Source organism: Netta rufina, assembly GCF_964035555.1.
Source record: "Netta rufina genome assembly, chromosome: 3".
NCBI lineage: Eukaryota > Metazoa > Chordata > Aves > Anseriformes > Anatidae > Netta > Netta rufina.
The window spans coordinates 61,400,481-61,423,404 of record NC_140125.1 but is presented as its reverse complement, the minus strand read 5'-3'; the positions used below and the strand labels follow the sequence as shown (position 1 = coordinate 61,423,404).

Below are 22,924 nucleotides of genomic sequence, written 5' to 3'. Positions count from 1 at the left end.
TCTGTGGCTTATTTAGCACCTTTTAAAGACAGCATAAATGTGAACACATATTTCTCTTGAACTTTTACAGAATTACTGCCCAGCATAAGCTGCCTTCATGATGCAATCAGTATGACTCAGTCTGGCTGTGAAGTTTCTGAAACATCTTGAGAATTTTAAAAATAAAGGGGGCAAAGATATATGTTTTGTTTCTTTTTTCTTCCCTCCTTCCCTCCTTCCTTCCCTTTCCTCCTTTCCTCCTCTTTGGGTATTGTTTTGCAAATGAGAACACAGACTGATTGTTTGATAAAAGTGTTGCAGCAGTGTGTTAAAGAAAATAAATAAAAATCAATTTGCCTCTTAGGAAAAAACAATTTGCCTTAATCTAGATTGGATCAGGGAGCATGCGATGTGCTTGCAAAGGACACAGAGCAGCAGACACCTAGTAGCTAGGAAAGCTGTAGCAGTGGGATTTTGCTTGTTGTCTCTCAGCTCCCCTGTGATGCTCTTGACAGAGATGCCCAGCAGGGAGGCTCCTGCTGCTTGGCAGTTCTGCTTTCCAGCCTTGCTTGCTCCGTCTGGTGGGAAGCACGATGCAGCTCGCACAGGGTTTCCAAACTCATCTTAAGGTCTCACAATGATTAAAAAAAAAAAAAAAAAAAGTTAATTTGCATTTCCTATGAATTTATCTCCCAGAGAAATAAAATTATCCCTGATATGTCAGATTTTCCAGAGGTTATTTGAAATAGCTAGGGAAACTCAAAATGGGAATGAAAAACTCATTCCAGAAATAGTTCTTAACTGCAAAATTGGAAACGATTGTATAAAAACAGAAGAGCATGCAACAGAGAAAATTACTTTAGAAGGTACCCAGCATCCAGCTCTTGACGGATTTTCCTGCAGTATCTGGGATAGATACGTAATTGTGATTTTGGTTTTACTGCTAGAACGCCTAGAATAGTGTAAAAAAAGAGGTAAAATTATTTTAGCCAAAGAATATGCTCTTCAAACATGAATGCTACATAGAATTGGTGAAGGAAAGAATGAAAATAATTATGAATATATAGTGATATTACCTTCACTTACAAATTCATTTTAGTTCTAACCTTTATGTGTTCTTCAGTTTAATCAGTTGAGCTAATGATGTATATCTTCTGAAAGTCTATAAGTAATGCATTAGAAATTGTTTTGAAATGGTGATGTGTTCAGCAACTTTTTTTAAAAAAAAAAACATATTTTAATCTTTTTTTTTTAACATTGTAAGTGATATCTTTTATGTTTTTTATTGAAGTGGAAAGAAAAGTGAGGTAGAAACAAATATCACTATCTGTAGACCAGCACAGTAGTTTGTTACTTATCAGTCTTCAGCTGAGGTTTGTGAACCAAGGGTTTTTCAGATCTACTACATAAAAGAACTGTAAAAAGAATTTAGGCGCTTCTCTAAAATATTCTGTGGTGGTTTTGCCCTGCTGAACAGCTAAATTCCATAGTAGCCACTCTTTTACTCCCCCTCCTCAAAGGAAAAGGGGGAGAAAGTATGATGAAAAGACCCCATGGGTTGAGATAAGGACAGGCAGATCACTCACTGATTATCATCACAGGCAAAAGAGACTCAACATAGGGAGACAAACACAATTTATTGACTGGCACTAGCAGGCTAGGACAGTGAGAAACTAAAAGCAAACTAAAACCACCTTCCCCCCCATCCACCCTCTTCCACCTCCTCCCTTGAGCAGTACAGGGGAACAGGGAAAGGGGGCTACGGTCAGTCCCTGATGCTTCATCCTCTCCACAGGATGCCGTCCTTCCCCAGCTGAGCCTGCGTGGGCTGCCCACAGGCAGCCGCTCCTCAAGCACTGCTCCCACACGGCTCCGTCCCACAGGGTCCATCCCCCAGGAGCAAACTGCTCCAGCACGGGGCCCCCACGGCTGGGCGGCAGCTCCCCCCAGACCCCCTGCTCCTGCGGGGGCTCCTCTCCACGGGCTGCAGCTCCGGCCCGGGGCCTGCTTCTGCAGGGGCTCTCCATGGGCCGCAGCCTCCTCCAGGCCACCTCCACCTGCTCCACCGGGGGCTCCTCCACCCATGGGGGGGCTGCAGCGTGGAGATCTGCTCCATGCGGGACCCATGGGCTGCAGGGGGACAGCCTGCTCCACCAGGGGCCTCTCCACAGACCACAGGGGAACTGCTGCTCCAGGGCCTGGAGAACCTCCTGCCCCTAATTCTTCACCGACCTTGGTGTCTGCCAGGCTGTTTCTCACTCCCCTCTCTCCCAGCTGCTGTTGCCCAGCTGTTTTTTTCTCCCTTCCTTCAATCTGCTCTCCCAGAGGCCCACCCAGCGTCTCTCCCTGGCCCAGCTCTGGCCAGCAGCGGGTCCCTTTTGGAGCTGGCTCTGCTCTGACATGGAGCAGCCGCTGGGTGCTTCTCGCAGAGGCCACCCCTGCACCCCCCCCCACTACCAAAACCTCACCATGTTAACCCAATACAACTTTGTGTTGCTCACTGAAGGCTGTCCTGCAATGAGAGGCGGTCTGTATTTTTCTTTATGATGTCTTCTTAATTGAAGTTGGTGTACAGGTTTCTGCAGCAGTGTTGGGTTTGGAAATTGTTTTCAGATGACAAGTGCTTAGTCAAGCTACTGGCTGATTCTGCAAGCTGTTTGGCCACATGTGGAAGGATTATATACTAGATACAACAGATAAATTATCTTATTCATTTTTAGAGGTCTGTAAAATGTAATAGCAGAGAGTGTCTTTGGGTGTGTGATCCTGGGAGAGCCACTGAATGTGTTGAGCCGGGGAACTGCTGGAGTAAATTGTCAGAAGGAATTGCAGAACACTTTGAATGCATTTAGTAAGTTTCTAAATTTTTACATGGAAACAAATCAAGCCAAGATAAAACTGTCCAGTAGTGAAGACATGGAGTAAAATGGGCTTGGTGTTTTTGTGGTCCTGGAGCAAAGTTTGGATCAGAGTCCTCAAAGAAGAAAAACTGCAAGTTTTAAGCATAGAAAAATTCAGAACCGTATGCAAATGATGGACATGGATAACTGAAATGAAGAATGCTATAGTCTAAACTGATACTTTAGAAAGCTGTAAGGATAAGATCAATGACTTGTTTATGTTTTCGCATATTGAATTTTAGAAAGCAGCACATTATCTGAATATCAGCTTGTCAACACAGCTGAAATGATGGACAAAGTGTTCTTTGGAAGGCATTTGTGAAACATGAAGATAAAAGTAAAGAATACAGCTTTTTTAATGTCAGAGTGCTGTCAGGATGTAATGGAAAAAGAGAAAAGAACTAACTAAAGCTTTTTAAAAGATACTTTTGAAACCTGACTTCCTAGATTAAACTTTTACTTTTTCACTTGGAAACAATACCCTTCCTTTGATACTAGAGTATCCATTTTCCTTGATACAAAAGGCTGTTTCTTTAATCTCTTTGTTGCAGTTCTTCAGTCTTTATATAGAGGTGGATAAATGGATATGTACTTCATATGCTTGGGTTAATCTTCAAACACTGTATTGTTGTCCCCCTTCTTATTAATGTAGAATGTACTAGTGTAACTTGTTCATCTAGTAGTTCAAACATTTTTTTAACAGGCACTGCTGAAAGATCCTTTGTATATTGGGCTGAGACACAAGAGAATCAGAGGTCAAGCCTATGATGATCTCCTTGATGAATTCATGGAAGCTGTGACTTCAAGGTATGTGATATATTTGTGTTATTCCTTGGAGAATTCCACTGTGAACTTCATCTTGGGAGAAATAAATGTCCTTAACTATGAAAGGAAGAAAGAACGATGACAACAGAGTTGCTAGGTTCCTGATCTTTTTATTTTGAGCATTGTATTTTATAAGCTGTCTCTAACTTGCCTTAAATATTGCATTTTTATGAATTCTCTGCATGGGTGGTAAAATTCATCTTGAGATGAGTGAACTAGTTTTTCAAACTATTTTATGAGATTTGGACTGTATTTACCTAATAATTTTCTATGCCCAGTGCAGTGCCTGCATGTTTTTCTCTGTATCCCCAACTTTGTGTGTGAGATGCCAGCAGTCTGAAAGAAGCAATCGTACCTGGCAAAGGCTGTTTCTGCTGCCTGCTTGCAGTTGTGATTAAGTCTTCATGTTCTTTTCCCCTAGGTTTTAGGGTTACATTCGCTCTGTACTGACTATCCCTCTCCCTAATTAAAAATAAATAAATAAATAAATAAGATGACCAACCCCTGCTTGTGCCCTGATCCAAACTGAAACAGGACTAAGCTTCTAGTATTTTGGTTTTAAATGCCGTGGTAAAAACCTATGCTAAATCATCTCTTTTTCTTGCCTCTTTTTCTCCTGTACAGAAAGTAGTTAAATTTATTATTAGAACATGATGCATAAAATATTACATTTCATGTCAAATAACATATTTGCTCACATTTTCCTTGTTCATTAAGGTATTTGGAGTTCTAGACCTGCATACCTAAAATAGCCTAAATAGCAGGATCCTTAACAAAACATGATCTCTATCTGTGTCTGAAGTGAACTCTAAAGCCAGGACTGAGGTGTGGGACCTGGAAATACCTTCCGGGTCCTTGATTTCAACTTATGCCCCTTCAATGTTTTGACTCCATGCTGGGACCTTCTCTGGATATGCACAACCTCTGTTCTTCTTGCCCTAGTTCCTGTGTAAAAGAAACTTGGGCAAGTGGGGAGTATTAATTCCCATGCTTGAAGCACAGATTCCTCCACATATTACTGTACTCTTCCCCATCACCCTCAGTTGGCTAAGAATCCCTTGCTCTTGATCTATGGTTTGCTGGTTTGGCTCTGCCCTGTAATGCATCTGCTCCTCTTTTGAGTATTCTCTTTCAGATAAAAATGGTGTATTTCCACCTCCTTCATGGAAGGTTTGGACCATTACAAATTTCTCTGTGGACCGAGTTTTGAGAATTTCTATCTTAAAGCATTTCCTAACTCACCCTTTGTTTTTAAAATCAAACATAGTTCATTTTAAATCATCTAAATCATACACTGAAGGAAATCATCAGGGTCAAGCATAGTATTATCTCAGTAATGTCTGAAGGTCTGGTTGACTTGTTCTTTTTACTTAAACATCTTTGAAACTATTATTTTGAGTAATTTTTAGCAATTTATGTTAGCTTGACCTTCTGAAAGATCACTTTGTTCTCAACTAAATCTGTCGTGGTCTACAGTGGTGTCCTTTATTTTATGTTTGAAGTGGAGCATTTATAATTCAAACTTTGTATGTTTTACTTGTAAGTTGTTTTGGCTGTAGTACAACATCCAAATTGATTATGATACTCTTTTGATAAGATGAAGGGAAAAGTGATGCAGCTAAGACAAAATCAAGTCCATTTGTTCAAATTTCCTATGAAATTTGTTCGATTTCATATGCTCCTACATGAAAATTTCTACTTGGTTTGTCACTAGGAAACTCAGTGTTTCCAGTTAGTTCTGGTATGATGGGTCTGACTGTTAAAGGTGCAGGCTGTGATTTGATTTATTGTGCATTATTTTCTCTTGCCAGCTATTGCAGTGATTTAGGTAATTGTATACTTTGCCTGAATGCTGCTTATCTTTTCCTTGTGAAAGTTTCTCTGAGGTTTTTCCTCTTTTCACTTTCCCTAGCCTTTTGGTGGCTCTTTCACAGAGGAGTATTTTCTTTACAAGTCATGTTTGGTCAGTTACAATTTAGGTTAGCTTTATTCCTTGGCAGTTATTGCCATGGTACTCCAGAACAAGCTTTCTTATTTTATATTGCCTAATCAATTCAGAGGATGGGAGAAGTTCTGGGGCAACCAGCATGTTTTCAGAACCATGGAGTATTCACCTCTAAGACATACATAACCATGAACATTACAAAGCACAAAGTTGTCACATCTTTGTAATAAGACAGATTTAAAGACAAACTTTAAAGGTGAGGACAAATATATTAAAGAGAAAAGACTGCAAGTTGGAATACTATAATAAATACCTATTTTGGATCTTTCTTATGCACATAATTCTCCAGAGAAGCCAAATGCTATTACAACCAGGAGTAAGGTTTCAGCCACTTTGCTGGGAACGTGTGGAAGTAGCCAGCTGTACAGGGTAGTGCACTTTATACAGGCTTCTTACTGGCTTCCAGGGGAATTTTCCTAGATGTGTATCACCTTGATTGGTTGTTAAACCTTGAAAATCTACATTTTTATAAGATGGTGCAACGTCATTTATGGTGTATCATGGTGAAACACCACCTTTATAGAGAACATGTTATGGTACATAATAAAGTACTTTATCAAAAAGCACGTCATATGAAGGTATAATTTCATGAACTATAATACTTTCCCCTTCTTGCCTTCACTGCTATTCACCTCCAAAAAACTCTTCTTATAAATCAAAATTATTTATGAAAGAGTTAGCATTAAAAATCAAACAAGACTTAAAACATCCATTGCTAAAAGATTTTGGTACAGTATCCAGTGTATTATCTTGGCAGAATGAAACTAGTACAATGTGTTTTTTCCCAGATGTGAGAAGGCAGAAACATATGGAAAGTATCTGGATTTCTGCTGGCTTAAAGCCAGTGAACAGCTTTTATTTATTTACCTATATCTGTATCTGTCTGCTTATTTATTACTAGTGCCAGCAGCTGCCCTTTCTGTGGGCAGGTGCTAGAATGTCTGAGGATGTTACCAGGTGTTTCTTGCTTTTGTGTTGGTGCAGTAATTTAGGGGAATAACAATATTCTAAATGGAAGGAATAGGTTTTATAACATGAGAAAAAACAGACAGATATTTTCATCACTGAATAACGTAAATCAAACTGTAAAACCTATTCAGAAATGTTTGTTATGTTCTACCCTATGGAGAAATGTGTGATAAAACATTTTATACAGAAGTGAATTTTTCCAAATGAGAAGTTGTTCTTAAATATTTGTGTTTACAAAAAAAAAAATAAATAAATGAGAGGAAGGTTTTCTAAACAGTACTTTGGTAGCTGGGGTTGATGCACCAAGACTTCCTGTATAACCAGAAGAAATAACTCAATCTTTTTATTCCACTTTCTATTTCTTCCCTACTTGCCTGCAATGATGCAAAGAGAAATATATCAATGGCTAAGAGGTATTCATATGCAACAGTGAAGGGATTATGGAAACACTTGAGAGGAAAATATGTAGACTAGAGATGGAACAAGAAATGAGGGGAGAGGACAAAAGCACCTTTTTAATAACAGGGACTTTCCTCATCTGATGCAAAAAGTGGATTTAAAGGCTCTGGAAAATTTTTCCCTTTTTCTGAAGGAGACTTCCTTTTCACACATCTGGTAAAGATAACTCTATCTTGAACTCCTCTGAAAAAAAGCCAGAGTAGGGAAGAATAGTGTTCTAGCAGCTTGCTTTCTGCTACAGATCATGCCCAATGGAAGCCACTGTGCAATGGGGAGGGAAATGTCCACTACTGGGAGGGACAATACTGACTTGTACCTCTGGCCTGTGAACAGACAAGAAACTTTAAGGAAATAGAAAGTACTATCATGTAATCCTGGTAGGTTGTTTCCTTTCAGAGCTACCACAACCCCAAAGAGTTGCATAGAACTCTTTATTCTATTATAAGCTAAAACCTGTGGATTTGTGATGCATACTGAAATATCGCTGAAATTATCTTTTTGTATGCATGTGATGGTGACGGTTTTCAGTTTCACTTCAAGGTGCAATAATAGTGGATCCTTGAAAACTAATATTGTGGGTCATATCTGTTCCATTGCGTAGTTGGATTTTAATTAAACCCTTCTCCATGCCTTTTATATGCTGTGCTTTTATTAAGCTTGTGATCTATAAATCAAGCTGATGACAATTGTAATTCAGTATGTTCTGTCCTAAATTACCATGATGTAGTCATTATTCCTCATTTGCCTGATTACATTATTCACAGATGGTAGCGGTGTTTCATTTCACATCATGTGTTACTTTAAAACAGTCTTTTATGGTAAGTAAGGTTTATCTAACTTTGAAAACAACTGTAAGAGTTATAAATCAACAAGAGAAAAATACACAAATATTTTAATGTTTTCATTTGGTAGATTACATTGGAATATAATTCAATTTGTAAATAATTAATTCTAAACAGACCTTACTTCTGGCAAGAGAATGTACTGGCAAGACATCAACATAAAAGGTAATTAGAACTGTGCATCATGAAGGAGGTGGTTGGACCACACAGTGCTTCTGACAATATATTCAGGCACAGATTGTGAGTACAAGGACATCGGTGCCTCTGTCCTCTTGTGAATTGTGGTGGTGCAAGACCAAGACTTGCATTGTGCCTCTATGTTCCCATATAGTTCAAGTGAAAGTGACGTTCAGAGAGCACAGAAGGAAATACTGCTGCAACAACTCCCTCCTATGGCAGACTTGGTGAAGATCTGTCTTTTCTTTTTTTTTTTCTGAGATTTTGTTCTTCCGTGGGACTCAGGCTCATTGAGTCAATGTTTCAAGTTCATGGCTACCTTTTCTTTCCACAATTCTGTAAACATTACTGTCCTTGTGAAGATCACCGTGGACAGCAGGATAGGAGAAAGGTAGATGCTTAAGCAGAACCCTATCACTGCCTTGACCGCAGTTAAAATTGCTCTTTGAACATATCTTCCATTTCATTTCCAGTCATTGATGTGTTTGTGTTCTTCCTGAAATTGCCTATGCTCTAGATACTTCACCATCTTTGTAGCCCTCCTAGTTGTAGCACCTGCACTGGTTTGCCTGAGGAAAATCTTATTTTTTTTTGTGATTAATCATGATTTGTAGTTGTTACCACTTGCAACATTTAAATTCTCAATAGATGATGCCACTGCTAGGAAGTTTGTTAAGGAGCCCTGAACCCTTCCCCAAGCAGTGGTGCTTGCTGAGGTCCACTGTTTGGAGACAACTGGGTTTGCCTATGTCAGAGAAAAAGAGAAACAACTTGCCTCCGCTTTGTTGTTTTTTGTTTGTTTGTTTGTTTTTTATTTTGAGATGAGATGTTCATTTACTGTTTCTTCTATTGTCAAATCCAGGGGACTCTGGGATTGGAAAAGAAGGCCGGGTAGGAGGCCTCTACTTCTGCATATCCCATTGAGCAATGGGGAACAGATTAATTAGTGCTTCCCCCCCCCCCCCCCCCCCCCAGTATGAATATCCTTACAAACAATCCAACACAAAAAGAATGTAGACAGTCAATTCTTTTTGTTGTTTGCTGCCTTGTAGCCATCTTCCCTTTCTTTCCTGCTAGTTCTTTTGGTGGGACAGTTTCCCAGGCTGGATTGCTGGGTGATAGTTGGCTGACACTCAGGGACAGGACCAACCCGCTCTGACCTTTCACAGCAGAACATCTGAATTCTGCTTCCTCCTTCTAAAATCCCACTTTAAACCCATTCTCTCTTACACTGTAATCTACATCACAAGGTTTTGTCCCGCCTTCTCTAATGCCAAAACCAACCATGAAATCTTGTCCTTTTTCTTCTTTCTGGACTTAGAAATGTGAAAATATTTGATTTGTGATACTTACTAGGTTATCCAGCTTCTCATTTTTCTTTAAAAATCATTTGTGCTTTCATGAACTGGAACCTGAAAGCAGATCGCAGGTGTTGCTGGATTGATTACTGCCTCAGCTAACTAGGAAAATGTGTATATGTTACTTCCAAAATGATGTTTTCTATCCATCCTTCTCAGTAGCTTTTGTTTCTGTTGTATCTCCGGGCCTGTCACTTTTATAGCTTAACATAATGGAGCTGAGCTCAATTAAGACTTTTGTTTGGCTCTGTTCTATAAATAGCCAATAACAATGTGTCTCTGCTAAAAATAAGATCCTCTCTCTCTCTTGTCACTAGAGAAACAGTCGTCATTTCCCAAACACCAGTGTTTTGTGCAGAAGTTGAGTCCTCTTCCATCAATGTCCTTGGCAAGGGAAGGGCCTCGGCCTTGTCACCAAAAACCACAATCAGCTTTCACAGCGATATAAACTGTTCTGACTCATCATTTCCTTTCTCCTGCATGCTCTTAAAAAATGTTGACGGCTTGCCAGAGCAGTAAAAAGTAAATATAAATATTCCATAATCAGGGTTTAGGTGACAGTCAAAACAGCAGTGAGAAGCAGGATGCGCTGCCTTACTGTGGAGCTGCAAAGGCCTTGATAGCCATTTTGTTTCCTTAAGGGTCACCCCATGGCAAAATGAAGGCTAAATCAGACTAGGTTTTTCATTTCATGTGTAGAGTTAATCTGAATCTCCTCTAACACAATTATAAAGTCTTTCTAGATCTCCTGCAATGCGTTTTGCTGCCAAATAATCTGGTTAGTTGCTCACAAGAGATAAGTCTGTACAGTACTGCCTAATGCCCAAGCTTCAAGCCCTTGGCAATGGAAGCTCAGGGAGATTTGCACGTGCAAGTATTACTTTCTTTTTTTTTCCAGGTTTTTTTTTTGGCCTTTAAATAAATTGAAATTAAAGTAGTACTATGCTAATGAATCCTATTCCAGTTCTAAAATCCAGCTTGGAAAAGATAGGAAATCTAAATCATAAACCAGTGCTATTCCTTGTGTATGTACTATTCCTTCTTTTGAGGCATGACCTTTTACTAAGCTTTTCCTAGAACCTTGCTTTACTCAGTTTGCAGAACAGGCAAGAGCCAAGGAGCAGAGATTGCATTGACAACTGTGCCTCTGGCATACAATCTCTTGGGGATTTTGTCATTGGTAACTTTTGACAGCTGTAAAGACTTCTACATATTCATTTTGTGATTTTTTACTGCAAACTAAATTGTATCTGATTGCTGGAAATGACACAAATATATGCTTTACAACCTTTTCAAACCCAGTAAGTGGCATAAGGAAAAATGAATCTGTCAGTGTAGTGAAATCATAGCAGGATAGACAGACTCTACTCACATCAAGTTTATTTGTAGAAAGAGTGTTATTATTTATTGTTTATAATGCTAGACCACAGAGAAATTCTTAGCAAAGATCAGCAGAGGAGTCTTGAAGAAATAAAACCTCATTCATTGCTCATCCCTTAAAAAAAAATAAAATAGTAAGATTGTCAGACTGTTCAGGGGGGAAGGATATTGTTTTTTCTTTATTGTTTTTTCTTTTTTTTTTTTTTTGTGGGACAAGATAGAGCAGGGGAGTATTTTTAGTATATTTAATATGCCTCTTGTACCCAAACTGATTTTTGAGCTCACAATGGGATATATCCATGTTCTAATAATGCTCAGCTATGTCCCAGACTCACTGCAGTCAAAAAAAAAACAACAAGAGAAGAACACACTGTTCTCAGGCTTTTCTTCTCCAAACTATTTTAAGAAGAGATTTTTAAAGTGGAAAAGGCCTGGGTAATCTCAATTACGTTCCTTCCCCTTTTATAGCTGTAGAAAATGGTGTCCAGGATTCTCAAGTAGAAGTTAGCTGGTGCAACTGTATGGTAAATGGGGTGAATGTTGATTTATTTGAATGATTTGTGCAAATGTAATATTTTAACACAGTTTATATTGTTGTTACAGAAGTATAGGAGTTTTCCAGGCTGTCAAAAGCAGCAGTTTCCTTTTTCAGTTTTTCCCCCTTTGGAAACTCTACTGAAGTTAAATATCAAGTTTTTGACTTAAATTCACATCAGAATGTAATGAGATATCTGTCCCTCTTATCCCATCACTGTCTCTCTCCTACTAAATGCTAAGAATTATTTCTATCTAGATTTCAACTCTTAAGAGAACCTTCTTTCACTGTCAGTCTAGCTAATGGGATTAGGTACTTCAGGACTTCATCCCTCCCCGGCCCTATAGCGCTGCTAGACCATGAAACTGCATGATTTATTCAGCATATTCCATTTCAACTGCCCTTGCTTCCACCTAAATTTCCTGATGTACTGCAGTGAATTGTCTCTGCAGCTCACCAGCGTGGCCTGCAGGATGCAAACAGCAGCAGGACTTCGGTAGTGTGAGGTTTGCTGGTAAAATAATGCCCTGCTGTGGGAGGGCAGGAGGCAGAAGATGCTGCTGAGGTCAAAGTTTCATCTTGGACTGAATTGGATGTTCTACGCTGACCAACCCAGTGCTGCCGTTCATGAGAGGACCTGGACCCACAGAGGGCCATGGTTAACATAGGACTTGTTAACTACCTTGGGTCAATGACGTAGATCAGGTAGTACTAGTACTTGTAGTTTGCCCAAGTACAACTTTCAGAGTTACTCATTGACAGTAACAGGCAGATTTATATATCACAGGGATAAGAAGAAAGCTTGGAAATTGCAAATTGGAAATACCTGCCCTTTCTCCTGAAACTGCAGGTATTTTTCTCCATTGTGCTTCATGATAGAAAAATGATTAAGGCAGTGCAGTTTCTGCAAAGTGAGGTTAATGTCAGTGTGTTGACCAGTTCTCCATTTAAAGTAAACTGCATTTCTCAGATGAAATGTGGAATACAAAACATTTACGAACATATAGAGGGTACAGAAGAGATGCTGTTTCAGGCCTGGTGGGACCATGGCTTTTTAGTTAATCATAACTAAATCATAATCAGTCACCATCCGTGGAGGTCTTTAAAAGATGTTTAGATGTAGAACTTAGTGATATGGTTTAGTGGAGGACTTGTTAGTGTTAGGTCAGAGGTTGGACTCGATGATCTTGAGGTCTCTTCCAACCTTGAAATTCTGTGATTCTGTGATTCTGTGATAATTAATCCATTTCTCAGGAGGGCACATGGCTTAACCAGATCCACAACATCTAAGAACTTCCCTATGACTTCGGTGGTATTTAACACCTAAGTGTCAGTCATTGTCTGGAGCAATGCCATTGTGGCTTATATTTGAAGAATAATTCCTTCTTTTTATGTCTACCAAGGTCTGTAAACATTGCTGCTGCCCAATTGCCTGTAAATAATACTCCAATAATAAATATCACTGGCATAATCACATTCATCATTTGGATGTTACTAACTTGTTTTGCCACTGGCAGAAATTGCAGTGCAAACTTCAGTGCATCCTAGAACCTGCAGCAGTAACTTCCATAGCAACATAACTGACTGAAGCTTGCAAATGATATGGCACTTGTAAAATAGAAGTATTTAACCTTCCTGAGATTATGGCCATATCAGTCTTTCAGCTGTGCAAATCCTATGATAAGAACTGTCTGCCAGGGATTTGGGACTAGGATCAGAAAGCATGTCAGAAATGAATCGTTGAGTTGAATACATTGTCAGTATCCGTATGTATGATCCTTTTAAAAATAATGTAGAGTACCTTAAATTAAGTCTTTTCTATATTAAGAACATCCTGCTTACAGACTTTTTTTCAATCTTATAAATATCTCCAGTATGGCCGCCATCAAATCTGCCTAACCACTTTGCGGTCTGGCCTTCTTATAGTCACACTGCCTTTAAAACTGTTGCAGAGTAATACTTTTTCCCTTTTATAGGTGGGAACTGGAGCATTAAATGACAAAATTGGAATTAGATGTCGTCTTGGGCACAATCCAGTTGCCTAAACATAAGTGTCCAGTGTTGTACCCTTTCAGGCATCCAGCTACTGGTCCAGGTACTTTAGTTGTCCCACACGCTCTCAGTCACATCTGCGAACTCTGTGCAGGTGCTGTGGATACCCAAGCATGTCTCAGACTGCACTGTCTTTAGACATCTATATCAAGCCCTGACATCTATTCTATCTCTAGGTGCCTGAAGGCTTTCAAACACTGGCTCTGAGTAACCTTCCTACTGTTGCATGACAGGACTGTTGGCAAATAGAGGAGAACCCTAACTATCCTTTGGGGTAGCCTTCCACCTATACAACTATACCTAACAAACATTTGGTTATAGTTTTGCTAAAGTTAGGGGTTGCGTGCAGATTTTGCACGTGGCTTGTTTTGAATGCTTAGAGCTACCTCTCTCCTAATTCCGCAGTCTCTCTACACTGCTTTCCTGACAACAAGGCATACTGAGAGCTTGCTAAAAAGAAGGCAAATAAAGATTGCTGCTTTGAGCTGCAAGATAGTGCAATTTATTTATTTTTCTGTTTCATTGTCTTTTTATTTAACGTAGAGGTAATGAGACAGTATTTAGTGTCTGCTGTATTTTTGACACTTTTTGGAAATTCCAGATGCACATCTTATTTCTGCATTAGCAATCACTAGTGTTTATACTCCACTGTAAAAAATATTAGCCTGGAAATGGCTAAAAAATGAAATAGGACACTTCAGACCCACTACCATATGTAAGTGCAGTTAACTGACACTTCATTGACGCCCACGGTGGTGCCAGTGCTAACAAAGCCTGAATAAATGATGGAATATGTTTAGCTCATGCGTTTAATTACCTAATTACAAAAGTTCTTTGTAATTTTAGAGGAATGTGTATGAATAACTGGATTACTGGAATTGCAGAGTTGCTGATTGTGTCCCAGGAAGCAGATAAGAGTTAACTGGTAGGTTATCTTTATATAACTGGGGGTGTACATTAGAGAAAAAAAGGAAAATGTTTTGAAAAACGTACTAGGGTTTCTATAATTCAGATTTTTTTTTTTCCTTCTAGTCCCTTACTCATTTAGATTTTTCTAAGGTTTGAATAATTAGGGGTGAGAATTTCTACTGCTGTCCCTGCATTGGCTCATGCAGGAGGAAATTCTTTACAATTTTATCTCCGGCACAGCGTTACTTTGATACTTCTCCTTCTAAAAATGGGATTTAGCTTAGTACAAAACCAGAAAGTTATCTGTTTCAAACATTACACTTTGGAAACTGCAAGAGAAGTATCACTTAATTGGCTAACTTTATTTCAGAATTTGGTGGATTTTAACATCAAAGTTAATTCATCTAGTTGCTGCTTTATATCAAGCCTAAATGGCTACTGGAAGGAGAGTGCTGGCAGGGTTAGATGAAAATGAACTATGCAGATTTTTAATAAAAAATGGAGTTAAACCTAAATACACTACTAGAACTAGCTAAGCCTTTTTTCCAGAAGATACTCTTTTTAAAAATATTTACTTAAATGATAGTATAAATTTTATTATAACTGCTTTGTAATTAATTTGTACTATTAAAAGTCAATTACTTCTTTTTGTTTCTCTTTATTTTAAAGACCTTAATGTCATAGACACTTGGCATCACTGCTCCTGCTCAGGATAGACCTCTGGTCCAGAAAACACGCCCAGGAGTTATTTTGCCTTTTAAAAACATACGGATAGGAGCCTGCTTATTAGTGCCTGTTAGTTAAACTGAAAGGTTGTAATGACAGTTGTTGATATCAGGAGAGTCTACAAATCTGAAAGCATATTAAGAAAAAATCAGGAAAAATACTCTTTTAATAAGTGATCAACTGCTACATATAATCAAATTTCTGTTAACTTCAGGTTCTGTACAAGTTTTGAGTGTGTTTAGCCAGCATATTTTTTCCTACTTGTCATCTGGGTTTATTGTTCTGTACTTAAGGACAGACAACATTTGTGGTGCAAGTCTGTGAAATCCTACAATTCTCACAGTAATCTCATATCTCACACATTTTACCAAACTATGAAACTATCCTAGTTTAGCGATATTTTTAAGTCCAGTTGTTTACATATATTTTTGTCATGCAACATTATAATTGTTTTTTGTTGTTGTTGTTTGTTTGTTTGTTTTTTAGCTTATTTTAGTAGAAAGCCCATCTTGTTAGAGGTTTTGCATTTGTCTGCCATGGAGTCAACTAAAGACCTATGGAGTCCATTTTTGTGGCTGGAAATAATAGTCCAGACATTTAGAGATATTTTTACAGTATTGAATTTTTATTAAAAAGGCTTTGATTAATCTTCTCTTCTGAAAAATTGATTATGATCTGAGCATATGTGTGACTTCTGGAAAACTACATATCTTCAGCTGTCTGACTGCAGTCACTCCACAGGATTATACTAAAAAAAAAAAAAAAAAAAAAAAAAAAAAAAAAAAGCTAATTAAATCATTGATCCTTCACATTTATACCAGCCGATTTAAGAATGTCACAGCAGCTACAAAGAAGTGTTCTATTAAATTGGTTAATGATTCTAAAATTGTTTAAACAAAAACGATTTTTCAACGTAAGCCAGACTACACAGTGTTAGGGTTTGTTTTCTTTTCTTTGCCAGAAAAGTACAGAAGCTGTAAATTATATATGGAAAATATTTTTAAAGAACAGCATTTTCAGGATAAGAGAACTGAGTGCAGCTGGTTTGGTATATTTTCCAAATCAGATTTCAAAATGGGAACCAGCTGCTCACATGTTGCTCTTAGCTAAAATGCCAGCATAGGCTGATTGTCATAAGATGGCCATTTAAAAAATGATATACTTGGGGAATAATGGATGTGATCCCGATGTCGGATTCAGCTGCCAAGTACTATCACAGTAATTGCACCACCTTCAGATGCTGTCAGCCTCTATCCTAAAGACATCTGAGTGACTTGTTTGCAAAAAATCCAAAATAAAATTAAAGGGGGAATCATAGAGTAGACCATTCACTGTGCATTTTCAACAAGCTTCCACCTGAATTAATCAACCTGCAGCTGTGCTGTTTGATCACACCTGCGATTACCACCGTGTGAGCAGACAGCTCCTGTTTGCTCATCTCTGAAAACAAGAACTTGCATCACTTTGATTTTGTCCTAGATGCCTTCAAAAGAAGCAGCTTCAAAAGAAGCTATAGACAGGTACGCTTTGGTGCAGGAATGAAAACTGAGGTGGAATGTGGTAAGAGGTGGGAGATGTGATTTTGTCGTTATTTTTAATTCATCGTGAGTGTAGGGTATGTGTTAAATAAGGCTTGACTTTATAGCTAGTGTGATGATAAATTAGGAAATCTAGACAGGACTGTTCAAAGAAGCTAAACATACAGATACAGGGAGCAGTTATACTTCTGATTTAAACAATTGAGGCTAAGCTTGCTATGTCAGAATGCCATTTGCATGCTTAGTAAGTATTGCAAATAGTGCTTGATAGTTTTTTCTGTAGTTTTAAACACAAACTTCAATAAATTAAGAAATTTTAAAAGGTAAATTTAATCAACAACAAGTTCTATTGTGGCATTGTTTACTTGTTTTATTTGCAAAAGATCTGTTGAATGTTATGGAGACAGATGAAATTTTGTACATGAACAAGAGCAATATTGCACCAGATAAAAAAGTGATTTGCTTAAAATCACTTTGACTTTACCCTCACTTCATAACAAAAAAATTTGTCATGCTTTCTTTCAAGTCATTCCCTGTACGCTCTCATTGAATTCAAGGCATCTAATGCAAATATTCAGTACTGCTGGAAAGTGTGGTCTCCCAAAGGTAGTGGTGTAGCGCCCATTCTAATTCTCTGAGCTTTTATTGTATTACAAAATATCAGAAGAGCAGAGTTTGCAATAGCAGCTATTGGTGTAAGAGCGTGTTACAGAGAAAACATGAGAGTTGCAGACAAGAAAATGGCTGTTCCGTAGGACTCAAGTTTTTGCACAATATGCTTTTGTTTCATAATTTGGTGTTAAACATTTTTTTCTAGACTATATTTGGAAGAAGGGGATCAGATTGTTGAGAATGAGGAGTTAATATGCACTGAAGAAGTAGGAAAGGTTTCTGGGACTGTAGTGTTTTCTCATTTGAGGCTTGTTGGCAGCAGGTTTAGCTTAAAGAGCAGAGGCAATGTCAAATAACCACTTCACAGAACACAGGACAACATGAATTCTTGACAAAGAACAGTCTTGGCTCCAAAGGAAACCACTGTGCTGGTTTCAGCTTCAGTAACTACTGTGACACTGTACAGTATAAAAGTTTTTGAATGTCATCATTTTTTTGTCATCTTGCCTTCTTTCTCAATTAGAAATCTTGCTGCGATTGGTAAAGAAGAGAAAGTCGAACTAAGGGACTCTTTTTGGCTGATACACATAGTGATACATTTCTTGGGTGTTGGGATTTCAAGAAACGTGCTATGCCTTAGCATTTCTACCATTGGAGCTGTTGCTTGCATGTAGGTGTTTTAATGGGATTTCAGGTACATAATTGAACTGAGCTGATCTACACCAAGATGATAAATTCATAGAATTTAGAATGATGGCCCGGTTCTATAGAGTTAAACTTAAAAACAAGCAATAATTAAACTAGATAGGCTTGAGGTGTTTTTTTAACTTTATCCGGCAGTATGGTAAGCCTTTGGGCTTTATTAGTATAAACTTCCATTTAATTTCTTCTCTTGAGTTACAGAAGTGACTTTGTAGCTACTTAATCTAATCTTAATTCTAAGAGAAATACCCAAGGCTGACTTCTGATTATTCCCAAAGAAACAAGTGCTTATTGTAGGAGACTTCAAACTGTACTCTTGTGTCCAATTTTAGAAGTCAAATGTGAATGTATAGTTGTTTTTAACATAGACACAAAGAAGGTGAATCATCAGTGTTTTTACAAAAATTTGAAAATACCTCTGTTGCAGAAGAATGTCTGAAGAATGGAAAGCAATTCCATTTTTTTTTGTAATATTTTCATCCAAAATTGTCATTCTCTTGATTTTAGTGTTTCACGTAGTACATTGTTGCAAAAATAATAGGAACTTTGTTTTCATTAAAAAGTTGGGAGACCTAGGAGGCAGAACAGGTTCTAGCATGCTACTCGCTTGTCAGATACGTGGCAAACAGTAAATAGCTGTACACTAACTTTGCAATTCTGAACAGTGCTGACACCAGAATAGAGCTGGCACAGATTGCTTTTGTCATAGTGAAAAGTCACAGATCACAGCAGCCATAAGCTTAACCACCATCCATGCTAGGGACACTCTTCATTTACAGTGGCTGGCTCTTGGATTCAGACTGTGCCTGTGGTTGGAGGCTGTGTTTAAGGATCATCGCATTTTCAGCAACCTGTGTTCCTTCATTTACAATAAACTTGGTTTCTTTTTTTGCTCATCATCGAGCTATTAGGTAGCTAAGTTAGTCCAGTACTTTTCTGCTGAGAAGTGTCACTTCAAGGCCTTAATGCAGCACGACGTATATCCTCAAAACAAGGATGTAACAGTGAAGGAGCTGGTCCCCTGTTGGGCAAACCCCCATGTTTCCTTTTTCTATGCTTTGCTCTGCTACATGCTGTGTGAGAGGACAACCAGTGGGTTGTATTTCTGTCGGCTATTAAACAATAGCTGAGTTTCCTGACTGTAAGGAACACTGTGAATGACTGAACTGTGGCCCTACTAAGTGACTGCAACTTCTATCACAGCAGTGCTTGGGATTAAAAATAATGAAGGCCTCCAAAAAAAAAAAAAAAAAAAAAAAAAAAAAAAAAAAAAAAAGTTAAATTGCCAGATTTGGTGGATTTGTGCATGCCTGATCCAGCAACTGATGTCAGAATGACCAATTGCAAATTTTTTTCCCTTTAACGAGGTATAGGCCTTAGCTAAGTTTTAAATGTCATGGCGCAATTATTTGTGGTCTGCTGAAGTTTTTCCTTCCTGGAGGGGTAAAAGCTATTAAAGACAATAACCTTGTCTGCTCTGATGTGGCTTGGCCATTCATTGCTTAACACAGCAGCATCCCACCTCAGCAGCCCATGAGCACGGGAACCATCACGCTGTCTATGCCGCAGACCAGCTACAGCAGCTCGCTAGCATGAGGCTACGTGCTAGCAGTCTGAGCAGTGCCCAAGTTTTATGTCATCGTGGAAATGAGACCTAAATGTTCTGAAACACTCGTTTCCTTGCACTAACTCATTGACTCACTCATTCCACAGTTTTCTCCGTTATATTTCTGGTTTTGCTTACCTCCTGTAGCTGCTGCCTTCTTGTGGTATCTCATCCTGTTGCCTTTTCTTGCCCCTGGACTTTTGTAAGTTCCATCTCTGCCTCTTCCTTTGCTGTCCACTTTTCTCTGGAGAGATGTGTTTAGTCCTACTCCTACCAGTGCTCCTACCCGTTATTGTATCTACCTAAAATTATCTCTAATTCTTTTGTGTCATAACTGTTCCCTCTTCTATATGCTTCTGGTTTGTTGATTCATGATTCTGTTTTTCCAGAAGCATTGGTTTTGCTATTTAATCACTTCACTTCACGATCTCCATGACTTCTGCTGCCTCTGTCATGCTCTTGCTGGCTGAAACCATAGCACCAAAGTGCTTCCTGGCATGTCCCACAGCCAGGGCTCCCTGGCTGGCTCTGTTGGAGCAGAGCACAGGTCCCACCATCACCAGGCCTAGGTTTCTAGCAGAAATTAAGGCTAAGGGAGCAGAAACCACACATTAAGATCACATCCTACCATGGCCTACAGGCAATGAAATCACAGTAAGTATATTTAGGGACAAGAACTGTGGTGTACATTGCAGCACAGGTTTGCCTTGTGGCATTAAGGAGTAGTAAAATCTCTAATGATCTTTCTTTAGAAGAATTTTAAGGCTTTTGTTTGAACTGTTATCTTCTTTTTTGTTTTTATTAGTTATAATTAATTGACTTTTTTACACCTGTGGTGATCTTCCTCTATTACGGTTCTGTCATTTGACATCTCTTGCTCTTTCAGTGTCTGCCTTAGGGGTACAACTGTCTCCTATCTCTACAAACATCTTCAAAACTTTGTTTTCACTGCCTGTAGCTTTCCTTTGTATACAGAGGCTTCCCTCCAATGCTAACTTTCAAGCTTCTTGCAATTTAATTTTCACAAACTGAGTAGAGACCAAAATGTTGTCATCCCTGTTTCACAGGTGGAGAAGTAAATGCCCTAAGAGCCGTCAGGTTTCCTGTGGTACTAAGGAAGTTATGAAATTCAATTTCAGAGCCTAAGGCTGTAGGCTGCAGCTCTGTCAGTAGACCAAAGAGGGTTCATGATGACAGCCTCCCTTTTCAGTCATGAGCTATTACTCTTTGTCCAATCTAGTATCTCTGTGGGTATCCAGGATGTATTGACCAGGATGCAACATAGCTACCTTTTAATTTCTTCCACTAGTCCTGCTACTTCTAGAAAGCTATTTTGATTGGCATTTCTGACCGTGTCCCCTTCTCTTTCCGTGTAAACATAACCTGTCATCCTGTATTTCTCAGGTACCTGACCCCTTAGGCCCTCTCTATTTACCTGACCTAGTAACTTTGTTGTAGTGCAGACACCTGTGCCTCCAGCTGATGGCACGATGTGTCACCTTTACAGCTAAAGACATTTACACTTCTTTTACTTGCATTTTTCATGTGCAGAAATTCAACAGCTGTCTTATTGCCATTTGAATTTTTTTGAAACCTCTCCTCTAATATAAAGCCTAAAAAAAAACCCCATCTCTTCATAAGGGATAATCATAGAATCAGAAAATGGCTTGGGTTGGAAAGGACCTCAAAGATTATCTAGTTCCAACCCCCCTGCCACAGGCAGGGACATCTCCCACTAGATCAGGTTGCCCAGGGCCTCATCTAACCTGGCCTTGAACACCTCCAGGGGTAAGGCATCTACAACCTCTCTGGACAACCTGTTCCCATGCCAAAAACAGATAAGCAGTTTTTTATTTATCATCTGTTTATTATCATAAACAGATAATAAACAATAACTGCTGCTTTTTAACTTCTTTACTACTTACTTGCTATCACTGTTCACACTAAAAATAAGAAAGGAATGTCACACGTATGTGAATTGTGTTCATTCTTACTCAAACTAATTGTGTTTATTCCAGTCTCAGGAAGGGCACCAGGTAGTTTCATTTCTGTAGACCCTTAGCCCGTGAAAGCAGAGATTTTCTTCTGCCACCATCCAGCCTGATGGGGCATCAGTCCTTTGGTAAGCCCATGGAGTATAAATATCTAAATAGTTTTTATAATTGTTTTTATAGGTTGCTGATCATCTCAAATTTTTCTTCCTAAGCTTTGTCCCAAAAGGGATGTAAGTGAAGAGTTTGGTAACCTTGCTAAGTAATAAGGACTCAGCAAGATATTATCTTTATAGTCTTATTTTAGAGTGATTAATATGTTGCATGTAAGAAAGAGGAGACAGAGTTTCTTCCCTCAAACATCTGTTTATGATTTAAACTCTACAAAATATCCAGAAAAAGATTGTGTGGTGAACACTGACTTAGGACTTTCGCCACGTATCCTACTGTCCCAAGGACTGCTCCTACACTACTATTAATTTTGCTGGTACAATTCCAAATCTGTCATACTTACTTTAAAATTGTAGTTGCATATTCTATTACTAAACAAAAAAATAAAAAGTGAAAACCTGGTGAGCGTTTGTGTAGTTGATTTATAATATTACTTGAAATTATGGCCGAAAGCACATGCTCATTATCAGCAAGGTATGCTGTAAATAGACGTGAATGTATTTGATAAAGTGCCTTTTTTGTGTTTTTGTATGTGTAGCTGTTCCTGTCCAGGGGTAGATCTCACTTGTTCCATGTATCAAACATTTTGTCTTTATACCTGGGTTGTAGCCACCTTTTTCACAGCTTGCTACGTCTCTCCCAGTGAAGTTTGCTCTGGTCAAGTAATGGCATCCAAAGCTGGTGTTGAATTTAAAGTGATCCAGCTGAACATTACATTTGTGGAGGTTTATTCCAGCTCTAACATGCTTCATGCTCTTTCCTAGCCGTTGCCTTGGCCCAGATAGGAACACATTAGGTGATCTTTCTCTTTGATGAGAGAAATACATACTTCCCAATTTGTATGGTGTGATATGGTGTTGTTCTCAATGTTCATGTAAATGTAAATTATATAGTTTTTTAATGTTGCAGTTTGAAAAATTGTACTTTATTGTATGCAGGTTTTTCAGACATCAGGTATGATCCAGATAGTGCTGGTTAGGGTATAGCCTGTATCTTTATGACAGCAAGTTGTCAATACTTTATTGATGTTCAAATCTGAGCAAACACAGCAAGAATCTCAGGAAAAATATGACTCCAGCATCTAAAAAATATTTTAAGCTATTGAGAAAATCTTTGAAGTACTTTGAAACTACAAAAAGGTCAGCAGAGATTTTCTTGGACTAGAGACAAAAGCTGAGAGCTAGTGAG

General features: G+C 38.5%; 1 protein-coding gene across 1 annotated transcript in view; it reads left to right on the top strand.

Annotated features, from left to right (window-relative positions):
- Nucleotides 1-22,924, top strand: part of ME1 (malic enzyme 1) — a 174,680-nt gene that overhangs the window by 99,578 nt on the left and 52,178 nt on the right. The window contains exon 6 of the mRNA XM_084285261.1: nucleotides 3,583-3,686. Coding sequence (XP_084141387.1) covers nucleotides 3,583-3,686 — 104 coding nt within the window. The remainder of the gene's footprint in view (nucleotides 1-3,582; nucleotides 3,687-22,924) is intronic.